We start from the raw sequence: 12,949 nt of genomic DNA, 5'->3' as shown, positions 1-12,949 counted from the left end.
TAAATTATAATTTTTTTTTTTCCCCTCCAGCCCTATTTTACTATGCAGTCTGTATTAAGAATGCTATTCTTTTCCCTTATAACCATGTTATAAGGGAAAATAATAATGATCGGGTCTCCTAGCAACCATGCGTGAAAATCTCACCGCATCTGCACTTGCTTGCGATTTTCACGCAGCCCCATTCACTTCTATGGTGCCTGCGTTGTGTGAAAAACGCACAAAATAGAGCATGCTGCGATTTTCACGCAACGCACAAGTGATGCGTGAAAATCACCGCTCATGTGCACAGCCCCATAGAAATGAATGGGTCCAGATTCAGTGCGGGTGCAATGCGTTCACCTCACACATTGCACCCGTGCGGAAATCTCGCCCGTGTGAAAGGGGCCTTAGGGTAATTGTCCCACTTGCCCTCACTATAATCCAGCTTAAAGGCTATAGACACCTTTAAATCCATTTTCCTATTGAATTGCATGTACTTTTACAAATAAAACTGATTGCAATTGGCTTTCGTTAAAAATGTTCCACTGTTTGTTTTCCGGTATATAAACTACAACGCAAGCTGCTTGATGCCATTCTGTGCTAAATTCCTCACATGCTCAGTCTGTTTCTCCTCCCTATGCTTTCATAAGGATAAACTACAGGTGGCCATTCACATCAGACATATGTAAGCCGAACACACTCATTTTGAGGGACTGTCCAACCATCTAATGTGTATGGGGCCTCTTGACTCTCCCCCTGACGGCTGATGTGTTTCATCAAGTCAATCCTTTTTTTCTTAGGAGATAAGCAGCTGCCAGAAATGTCTGGCTCTCCTATTAAGAACACTAGGGATCGGAAGGGACAGTTGTTGGCTGATAGCTATCTAACATGTATGGCCAGCTTAAAGGGGTATTCCCATCTGAGACAGTGGGTGCATATCGTTAGGATATACCCCCTTGTCTGATGGTGCGGGTCCCACCTCTGGGACCCAGACCTATCTCGTAAACGCAGCCGGCAAAATGAAGGCGGGGCACGGCGCATGCGCGGCTGCCTTCCAATAATTTCTGGCTTAGCTATTTCCGTCGTCCCCATAGAAATGAATGCATTCGAGAACGTAACGAGGAAGGTGGTGGCTGGAGGACCCTGGGTTTTCCCGAGTCCGGCCACCACCAAGTGCTCTCCCCATAGAAGTGAATGGGAGCACGGGGAGCTTGCGCGGCCATTGCTTTCATTCATCTCTATAGGGACGACCGAAATAGCCGCTCCAGCGCTCGGCTATTTTCAGTGGCACCATAGAAATGAATGGAAGGCAGCCCCGCCGTGCGCCCTCCTTCACTTTGCCAGCTGTGTTTACGCGATAGGTGCAGGTCCCAGAGGTGGGACCTGCACTTATCAGACAATGGGGGCATATCCTAGCGATTATGCCCCCATTGACTGAGATGGTAATACCCGTTTAAGGCTACTTTCACACTTGCGTTGTTCTTTTCCGGCATAGAGTTCCGTCACAGGGGCTCTATACCGGAAAAGAACTGATCAGGTAAGTCCCCATGCATTCTGAATGGAGAGTAATCCGTTCAGTTTGCATCAGTATGTCTTCAGTTCAGTCGTTTTGACTGATCAGGCAAAAGAGAAAACCGTAGCATGCTACGGTTTTATCTCCGGCTAAAAAAACTGAAGACATGCCTGAATGCCGGATCAGGCATTTTTTCCCATAGGAATGTATTAGTGCCGGATCCGGCATTCAGAATACCGGAATGCCGGATCCGTCCTTCCGGTATGCGCATGCGCAGACTGAAAAAAAGGTGAAAAAATAAATGCCGGATCCGTTTTTGCCGGATGACACCGGAAAGAGGGATCCGGCATTTCAATGCATTTTTTCGACTGATCAGGCATTTTTAAGACTGATCAGGATCCTGATCAGTCTTACTAATGCCATCAGTTAGCATACATTTTGCCTGATCCGGCAGGCAGTTCCGGCGACGGAACTGCTTGCCGGATCTCTCTGCCGCAAGTGTGAAAGTAGCCTAAGCTCAAATCCTTTTTGGTTTACGTTAATTTTATTTTTTACATTTTACCTTAGCTTCAGGAGAGTTCAGAAAAAAACTGCAAAACTGAGCCATCCGACAGCTTATTTAGCACAGAATGGCATAAAGCAGCTTTCTCTGTAGAGTATATACCTGCAAGCTGCAGAAGACAAACAGTGGAACCTTTTTACTGAAAGCCAATTGTAAATCAATTTTATCTGTAAATGCATGCAAGCTGCAGAAACCAAACAGTGTATATATTTTTTATTTTTTTTACAAAAAACAGCAAATATGTTTTATCTGTAAAAGCACATGCAATACAATAAAACTGTGTAGAAATGTGCCCATAGCATTTCACAGAGCATATTAACCCTTAGGAACTAAACCCAGTAGAACCCGGTTTGCTAATATCATGGCATCCATCATAGCTGCTCTTCTCCACTGATGGACAGTTCCGGTCCGCCATCAATAGATAAGTGGACGCGCATACAAGCAGTCTCTATATACTACGTGACTGGGAATTTTCCATGGGTCATTCTTCTTTTAATTAGATTCCACTGTATTCCTGTCACAGCACACTGTCTAGCAGCTGCCAGCTTCAATTTCCCATCCCTAAAGGATGATTTAATAGATATTTCCCTGGATTTTTTTTTCACCCGAGCATAATATTGATTTAAAATTGTTTCTCGTACATAGAACCAGGGGTCATCAGGGTCCATATTGCTGTTCCCACCATTAAGCCCTGGTAATCCGTTCAAGCTTTTAACACTAATTACCAAAGTTATCTGAAATGAATAATGATTTACTCCCCCGATTCCAACCAGAAAAAAAAGGAATTATTGGGTCAAAGCGGAATACAGAATGCACATTTTCTATGTGCTAATAGGCACGAAAGGGGTACATTTTCTCTGCCTGTCAGCCTGCTGCCCTCCACCACCATCTTGGAAGCTTCTTCCTCTGGGAACCTTTACACCAGTCATTCAGTGAAGACATTCTGCAGCAAATGGAGACATGCACTGTATAGCACAGCTGCTTCAGAACATCTTGAAGAAGGATGCCAATCAAAGACTGACATGAAGCTGTGTCTTCCCTCCACAAAGAGGGTCTGCGGTAATGGAGCTGGGTGCTGGAAAGTTTGTAGTTATATTGGATTCCTCATCTGCTGCAGAGCCTCAAAAGACATTCACATCAAAACTGCTGCAGAACCTCTTTAAGAAGGGTGGTGAATTCAACTTCTTCAATTAATGATTTGCATGACATTCCCAGTTTCTACTGGAAAAGAGGTTCTGCAGCAGCTGGGGTGTGTATGACAAGGCATCATGAAAGAAGTATCAATTTCCTCATTTGCTGCAGAGCCTAATAACACATTCACATCAAAACTGCTGCAGAACCTCTTTAAGAAGGGTGGTGAATTTAACTTCTTCAATCAATGATTTGCATGACATTCCCAGTGCCTAATGAAAAGAGGTTCTGCAGCAGCTGGGGTGTGTATGACAAGGCATCATGAAAGTAGCATCAGTTTCTTCATTTGCTACAGAGCCTCATTACACATTCACATCACAGCTACTGCAGAACCTCTTTAAGAAGGTGGTTAATTCAACGTCTTCCATCAATGATTTGCATGACATTCCAAGTTCCTACTAAAAAAAGAGGTTCTGCAGCAGCTGGGAAGTGTATTACAGGACCTTTCTAAGAAGGTGGTGAATTCATTTTCTACAATCAATGATCGACACTCCCAGTTCCTAATGAAAAGGAGGTTCTGCAGAAGCTGAGGTGTGTATGTCAAAGCATCATAAAAGTATATCATATCAGTTTCCTCATCTGCTGCAGAGCCTCATTACACATTCTGCAGAACCTCTTTAAGAAGGATGCCAAATTCAACTTCTTCAATGGTTGACATGATGTTTCCAGTTCCAATTGACTAAGAGGTTCTGTAGCAGCTGGGATGTATATTACAAGGCATTATGAATCCCAGCTGTTTAGTATTAAAGGGGTTCTCAAGGAATTAAGAAAATGAAAATACCTAAATATTACTTTATTATAAATATATTCCCAAATACCTTTCATTTTTTATAATGGCTCATTTTGTCTGGGGAGCAATCATTAGGGGAAATAAAATGGCCGCCGCCTATTAGTAAACACAAAACCCGTCCTAATCACACAGGACAACTTACTTTGGAGCAGTGAGCTAAAGAGCTGCCTCATCCTCCTCTCTGATAATGAACACAGTTTAATATGATCTATGTCTGTAGGAATGAAGTTCATGAGGAGATGTGAAGCACAGAGAGGAGGGACAGGACAGACCATGATTATGTGGCGCTGTGGTAATGGAGACTGCATACAAGAGCTTCTGCTCATTATTCACCCCCCATCTCATCTCTGTACTTCATGTCTCCTCATGAACTCCATTCCTACATAGATTCAGCTGTATTCAGGATCATAACCCTTGACAAGCAGAGAGGAGGATGAGGCAGCTCTTTACCTCAGTGTTGTGTTGTGAAGTAACATGTCCTCCTGTGTGATTAGGACAGGTTTTGTGAGCACTAATAGGCCATTTTATTTCTCCTAATGATTGTTTCCCAGACAAAACGAGCCATTATAAATAATGAAAAGTATTTGGGAATATATTTCTAGTAACGTGATATATAAGTATTTTAATTTTCTTAATTCGCGGAGAACCCCTTTAAAGGGGGTTTTCAAGTCCCTCCCAGTCACTGCAGCCATGACCTCATCTCCTTGGCTGCCATGATGACGTGCCCGTATACGCAGGGCACAACTTTGGCACTGTTTACCCAGCTGCAATGATGACATCACATGACCATTGCAGCCAATCACTGGCCTCAACAATATTTGTCATGTGTAGTATATGGGCACGTCATCGCTGCAGCCAAACAAAGCTCAGAGGGGCGATACTGGAAGCAGAAGGGGGTGAAATAGGGGAGTATATGTTTTTTTGGGGGGTTTTTAGGACAATTTCTGCCTGGGGGGGTCTTTTTTTTTTTTAGAACTTGAACAACTCTTTTAAGAATAGAAGAGGCCTCCTCGGGTGTAACAGCACCCAACCTTGTGTTTTGTAGTGTCACACTAAATAAGTGAGGGACATGAACATGTGGAGTCACTGTGGGTAGAGATACATGGAGCTAAAAACAACAATAAATTACTAATAGGAGTCTACTATAAACCACCTAATATACCAGAGTCCACAGAAAATCTACTACTAAACGAGATAGACAAGGCGGCAAATCATAATGAGGTGGTTATTATGGGGGACTTCAACTACCCAGATATAGACTGGGAAACTGAAACTTGTATATCTCATAAAGGAAACAGATTCTTGGCAATAACCAAAGACCATTATCTCTCCCAACTGGTTCAGGACCCGACTAGAGGGACGGCCATACTGGACTTAATATTAACCAATAGACCTGACAGAACAACAGACGTGCAGGTTGGGGGACACCTGGGAAATAGTGACCATAAAGTAATAACCTTCCAATTATCATTCAAAAGAGCGTTTCTACAGGGAGAAACAAAAATACCAAACTTCAAAAAAGCTAAATTTAGCCAACTAAGAGAGGCCATAGGCCTAACTAACTGGGACAAAGTCCTCAAAAATAAAAATACAGCCAAAAAATGGGATATCTTTAAAAACATCCTAAAATCTCATTGTGAGAGGTACATACCGTATGGGAATAAAAGGTTAAGGAACAAAAAGAAACCAATGTGGATAAACAGAACTGTAAAGAAAGCAATAAATGACAAAAAGAAAGCATATAAAACCCTAAAACAGGAGGGTAACACGGAAGCACTGAAAAACTATAAGGAAAAAAACAGAACATGTAAAAAACAAATAAAAGCGGCCAAACTAGAGACCGAGAGATTAATTGCCAAACAGAGTAAAACTAACCCTAAAATGTTCTTCAATTATATAAATGTTAAAAAGTATAAATCTGAAGGTGTCGGCCCTTTAAAGAGTAATGAGGGGGGAGTCGCAGAGAGCGACGAGGAGAAAGCAAAGCTGTTAAATATTTTTTTCTCCAATGTATTCACTGAGGAAAATAAACTGTCAGATGAAATGCTGAATGCTGAAATAAATTCGCCATTAAAAGTGTCCTGTCTGACCCAGGAAGAAGTACAACAGCGACTTAAAAAGATCAAAATAGACAAATCGCCAGGACCGGATGGCATACACCCCCGTATCCTAAGGGAATTAAGTAATGTCATAGCCAGACCCTTATTTCTGATATTTGCGGACTCTGTACTAACAGGGAATGTCCCACAGGATTGGCGCATGGCAAATGTGGTGCCAATATTCAAAAAGGGTCCAAAAACAGAGCCTGGAAACTATAGGCCGGTAAGTTTAACATCTGTTGTGGGTAAACTGTTTGAAGGTTTTCTGAGAGATGCTATGTTAGAGCATCTTATGGGAAATAAGCAAATAACGCCATATCAGCATGGCTTCGTGAGGGATCGGTCATGTCAAACTAATTTAATCAGTTTCTATGAGGAGGTAAGTACTAGACTTGACAGCGGCAAATCAATGGATGTCGTGTATCTGGACTTCTCCAAAGCATTTGACACTGTACCTCATAAAAGGTTAGTATATAAAATGAGAATGCTCGGACTCGGAGAAAACGTCTGTAAGTGGGTAAGTAACTGGCTCAATGATAGAAAACAGAGGGTGGTTATTAACGGTACATACTCAGATTGGGTCACTGTCACTAGTGGAGTACCTCAGGGGTCAGTATTGGGCCCTATTCTCTTCAATATATTTATTAATGATCTTGTAGAAGGCTTGCATAGTAAAATATCAATTTTCGCAGATGACACTAAACTGTGTAAAGTAATTAACACTGAAGAGGACAGTATACTACTACAGAGGGATCTGGATAGATTGGAGGCTTGGGCAGATAAGTGGCAGATGAGGTTTAACACTAAGAAATGTAAAGTTATGCACATGGGAAGGAATAATGCAAGTCACCCGTACATACTAAATGGTAAAACACTCGGTAACACTGACATGGAAAAGGATCTAGGAATTTTAATAAACAGCAAACTAAGCTGCAAAAAACAGTGTCAGGCAGCGGCTGCCAAGGCCAATAAGATAATGGGTTGCATCAAAAGGGGCATAGATGCCCGTGATGAGAACATATTCCTACTACTTTACAAATCACTGGTCAGACCACACATGGAGTACTGTGTACAGTTCTGGGCTCCTGTAAACAAGGCAGACATAGCAGAGCTGGAGAGGGTCCAGAGGAGGGCAACTAAAGTAATAACTGGAATGGGGCAACTACAGTACCCTGAAAGATTATCAAAATTAGGGTTATTCACGTTAGAAAAAAGACGACTGAGGGGAGATCTAATTACTATGTATAAATATATCAGGGGGCAGTACAGAGATCTATCCCATCATCTATTTATCCCCAGGACTGTGACTGTGACGAGGGGACATCCTCTGCGTTTGGAGGAAAGAAGGTTTGTACACAAACATAGAAAAGGGTTCTTTACGGTAAGAGCAGTGAGACTATGGAACTCTCTGCCTGAGGAGGTGGTGATGGTGAGTACAATAAAGGATTTCAAGAGCGGCCTGGATGTATTTCTGGAGTGTAATAATATTACAGGCTATAGCTACTAGAGAGGGGTCGTTGATCCAGGGAGTTATTCTGATTGCCTGATTGGAGTCGGGAAGGAATTTTTTATTCCCCTAAAGTGAGGAAAATTGGCTTCTACCTCACAGGGTTTTTTTTGCCTTCCTCTGGATCAACTTGTAGGATGACAGGCCGAACTGGATGGACAAATGTCTTTTTTCGGCCTTATGTACTATGTTACTATGTTACTATGTTACACTGGTCTTAAAATTCCCTGATTTTCCTGTATATAAAAACAAGTACGAAGAACAGCAGTGTTTTGCAGAATTGCTAAGTGAACATAATTGTACAAAAACAGCTGGTTGCATAGGAAACTTTAATTGTACATTAGTTGCCCTGGATACTGCATCGGTCAGACCTGCTCCAAGGGTCCTTCTCATATCTGGCACAACTGCTTCATCATTATAGCCAGAGCCGGAACATATGCTGCTAATGTTTATTTATGATGCAGTGGAAAGAGCAAATCCATGAAGAACATGATGTTCAAGATCATTCACTAAGAATTAGTCAAACAAAAGTGGAATTCCAATTGGTTCTCCTAATACCTTCACGAAAAAACTCTCCAGGTCTACTTTATGGAAAGAACAAGTTCATCTTGACATGCTCTCCAATGACCCAGAACAGAACCAGGTGAAACCTCTAAGAAAACTTCCCTCGATATGGCAATAGGCAACATCCATCTGTATTCGACACATAAAAATCTAGGGTAAGCGTATATAAGTTTATGGCGGTGCTTAAGACAGCGAGCCATGCCCCCACTGACATGGTCCCAGGGTTATTCCTCAGGGTCCATAATTTTTCGCAGCTCTGGAATACCACATAGAAAATCCCTTTAAAGGATTGTCCAGTTTCAACGAATGGATGCACTGGGGAATAGCCTAAAATAAATGATTAAGCAGTGCTTACCTAGAAGATCCAGGCTCAACACTTTGGTTCTCCTGGTGGTGCTCTGTTTGCCCAAGTGACATCACATGGACAACGTGTGATGTTGCAGCCAATCAATGGCCTCAGAGGTGCATTTTAAGAGGCCAATGATTGGCTGCAACAACTGCACATTGTGAACATAGGGTCATCCAGGGGCGGATTGGGAACTTAAAATGGCCCTGGAAAAAAAAGGTAATAGTGGCCCAATGTTGTGGGTGGAGCCAAATTGGTAGAAGGTGTGACCAAGACAAATAGGCGGGGTCAGCAAACCAGCCTATTTTGCACCTTAGTGACAAAGCATTTATGTTATTTTTTTCTTCATCACGTCCCAAGAGAGCGCCTTTTTTATTTTTACGTCAATGTAGCTATAACGCTCATATCCCCGGAACCCTCATAGAAACGAATGAAGCAACTTCAAGTATGCCCGACAGGCCGCCCCATTTATTTTGGGCGCTTCATGGGGCCCTTGCCTTTTTTTTTCTTTTTTTCACCAAAACCTGGCTTAGTGTCATTCATAAATGACCCCTATTAGTCCTGAAGGTCTGAATGCACAGATTGCCTTTACTTGATTAATCGAATGATGCAGTAAACTGCTAGTTTATAAAGGGCACTGGCACATATAGTGGTTCTGCCACGTTTATGGTGTGGCAAAAAAAAAATGCAACAATATACCTGCATTGATTGTGCGTTTTCTTCCAGTAAACAAAGCAGACCTAAAAACGGACGAAAAAATGCATCATAAATGCAGGTATATTGTTGTGTGATGCGTTTTAAAAAAAAAATTTTTTTGCTGCACCAAAATGCACATGTGGTGCAGATGGATGCAGAAAATTGAGATAAGTGATCAATTTAAAACTTAACTTTTAATAATCTATTCATAGAAAATTGGCCCCAAGATAAATAGATAATGTACATGGAAAATACAACAATAAAGAAGCACGGTAGGTCACCCCACAGATGATTGTGGCACTCGGTGACCAGAACACACTTAGATTACAATAGGTGCTCGGCGGCACCAAAAGAAGGTAACCAGGTGGTCCTACCGCTCTGATGAGATGCTCCTTGGTACAGCGATTGCCTCACCGATGTTAGATAATGTGCGTACACCGTAGCTGGAGGCAGTTGCCAAACACAGGGTTAGGGACACTAGGCTATCTAGCCCTAGTGATGCCCTAGGGGGACCTACACTGGCCTAGGTGACCTGATCACGGACCCCCGTGACCAGGTACAGTCAGGAACCTAATCCTGGAATTAACGCGCCCTATAAAGCCCTCTCCTGCCTAGTCCCTACACGCATGTTTTGCTAAAAGATGAATGTGAAGCTCATCAGGGGAAACAAGGGAGCTTGGGCTATTTAGCTGAACGGGGTACACGGGCAATGATGCCGGCTGTGTCCCCTAGACAGCAAAGTAGTGTGTCCACGATCCTGATGTGGCCTCAAGTGGACAAGCTGGCAGTATAGAATAAAGGGGACCCCTGATACTCGACCCCCCCTCCTCCTACCAAAGTATTAGCGCATGGATTGATGGATGCAGGTCCAACTTGAATGGGACTGTGATCTGTCCGCATCGCAAAAAAATAGAACATGTTTAAACATATTGAATATGTTTTTTGCAGTGCGCTGGCACAGAGAGAAACCCCACGGAAGCGCTCCATAGTGCTTCCGTGGGGTTCCGTTCTGTATGATACCTTCCAGATTGTGGACCCATTCAAGTGAATGGGTCCACATCTGTGATGCGGTGCACAAACGGCTGGTGCCATGTATATTGCGGACCCGCTGTTTGGGGGCCGCATTATGGGCCCGGTATAGCTTTACTGCCGTTATACAGTCAATCCAATGGAGTCCTCTGGTACTCCAGGGGTCCTGGTGTGCATAGTGGAATTAACAATTATTTACCACCTTGAAGACAACCTACTGACACAAGTGTAATGTCATGTTTATGCAGGACATTATCTTGTTTAGCTATGGAGCTATTTACAGCTCCTTCAAAGGGATGGTGGCCAGTGCCCTCTTCCCCCCCAACAACCCTTCCCCACCGAGAGGACTCGGCAGCTCATAAAGATAACGTGAACTAATAAATCATTGACCAAACAACTTCTAAACTAAACTACACACAGTTAGACCGTCCGTGGGCTAACCATCATTTTCCCCTCCTCAGGGTAGGAGTGGGCTGGAACTTTTCAGTCGCTATCTCGTTATCATCACAGGCAGAATTACAATGACAGATATCACCTCTGTATAGATAACACAGGATTCACCATATATGATATCAAAGCTTATCTGCCCCCTCCTGACCACTAGCATGCCTAGAAACCTCTCCCATAAAAGTCAATGTGGTCCCCTCTTGTCCATTGTGTCTATAGTCCATGTAGCTGCTCTCAAAGAGCAGGAAGTCTTAAAGGGCATCTGTCAGTAGATTTGTACCTATGACACTGGCTGACCTGTTGCATGTTCGTTTGGCAGCTGAAGACATCTGTGTTGGTCCCATGTTCATATGTGCCCACATTGCTGAGAAAAATTATGTTTTAATAAATGCCAATGAACCTCTAGGAGCAACGGGGGCGTTGGCATTACTCCTAGAGGCTCTGCTCTCTCCGCAACTGCCACACCATCTCCAGTTGATTGATGGGCCAGACATCATCACACCTTTTTAGAGGTTTTTTTTTCCAATGAGAACTGCTTGTGGATGTGGCCTCTGTAGGTGCAATGTTCCAGGAAAAGAGACACCAGGACCTCAAGTTGTGGAAGACAAATATGTAATAGTGTCAATCAGCACCAGGAAGGGGAAACATTTTTTATCTTTGCTATGGACCCACCACATCTACTGAGACTATACATGACTGATGAATAAAAAATGTAAAAAAAAATTAACACTATACACAAAAAGCCACACCTCCCAGAAAGAAAGTACTTATCCAGTACATCAGTCATTTTTAATTTCTCAGCAAATATGAGATGCTTTATCCATGAATATATGATGTTCAACCTACCTGGGAGCTTGGTATTAAAGCTTTCCACCAATGTCCTCCTTTCACAAGGTCAACCTCATTCAACGGCATGGAGACTTTCCCAATAACACAATGTCGTGAAAACTTGTCAAAATCCACCACTGTCAACAGCAATGTTCTTCTTTGGGCTTCTAAAAATGGGATGTCAAAAGTGTATCTCTCCTCAAATACTGGATTCTGAGTCTTACGTTTGACTCCAGTTTGCTTAGAGTTCTTCTGATCCGGCAGTAGACATATCTTCACATACGGGTTTGAATGAGCCATGTCTTGCCTGGAACCATCGTAAGATATGGGTGGCGGTAGGTCCCTAGCCTCTATCACTCTGACAATCAGATAGTTGTGAAGCAGATCATACTGAGTGCTAAAATGCAGCATGCCTAATTGATACTTGGTTAGAATTTCATCATCTGTTAATGAGTCTACATCATCATTACTGGAATCGACAGGATACAGGTGGAGTTCAAATTTCCTAAAATAGTCCTCAGGGGTATATGTTTTCCTCAGTACGGTTGGTTGCACAATTTCTTTTTTTGCCCCTAATGCACCAAACTCAATTGGTTTAATGTCAATTAATGGAGAACTTGGTCTTCTGGATTCTAAACCTAGAAGATAACAATATATGATATTTTATGTGAATACTATACAGGTATGGGGCGCACTAATAAAACTAGATAAACATCTCACAATCTGTAACACAAAGCCATACAATGAAAATGTTATACTAATGCCCTTTAACGGGTGTGCAATATGGTTACTGAACTGCAGAATGAAGGTGTCAAAGGCATTATTCTCCGGTTCCTTAAAATCCACTTATCAAAAGTCCATCAATATAAGATCTTGGTGTCCAACTCTCGACACCCGACTGATCAGCTGTTTGAAGCTGTTTACTAGATACGGCTCCATACATTTAGTAGCAGTTGTGTCTCGTATTATAGCTGTGCCCGGTTCAAGTTAATAGGACAGAGGTGCCATACCAGGCACAATCGCTACTGAAAGTACAGAGCTGCTCTATATGAAGCAGTGTGAAGGGCCGCAGTGGTCACTGGAGCACCGTGGCCCCTTCAAACAGCTGATCAACAGGGTAACAAGAGGTGTGCCCATCTCAGACATCGATGGCATATCACTGGCATAAGTGCAAGGCCGACCTCTGGAACTCGCTCCGTTTTCCAGAATGGGCACCTCGAAGTGAAGGTGAGTGTACCGCTCAAGAATGGCCACCCTCCGTTCACCACTATGGGAGTACTGAAAATAGCCAAGTGCTGGCTCGGCTACTCCTGGCAGCTCTATACACATTAAAATAACAAAATTGGTATTATATTGCTATATTGGTTATCACATCCACATAATTGCTATCTTGTGTAG

General features: G+C 42.8%; 1 protein-coding gene across 1 annotated transcript in view; it reads right to left on the bottom strand.

Moving 5' to 3' along the window:
• Positions 1-12,949, bottom strand: part of SYT17 (synaptotagmin 17) — a 136,779-nt gene that overhangs the window by 90,080 nt on the left and 33,750 nt on the right. Inside the window, exon 5 of the mRNA XM_040441340.1 lies at positions 11,570-12,189. Coding sequence (XP_040297274.1) covers positions 11,570-12,189 — 620 coding nt within the window. The remainder of the gene's footprint in view (positions 1-11,569; positions 12,190-12,949) is intronic.

Source organism: Bufo bufo, chromosome 7 (genome assembly GCF_905171765.1).
Source record: "Bufo bufo chromosome 7, aBufBuf1.1, whole genome shotgun sequence".
NCBI lineage: Eukaryota > Metazoa > Chordata > Amphibia > Anura > Bufonidae > Bufo > Bufo bufo.
The sequence above is the reverse complement of the archived record's forward strand: the minus strand, read 5'-3'. Positions and strand labels throughout refer to the sequence as shown.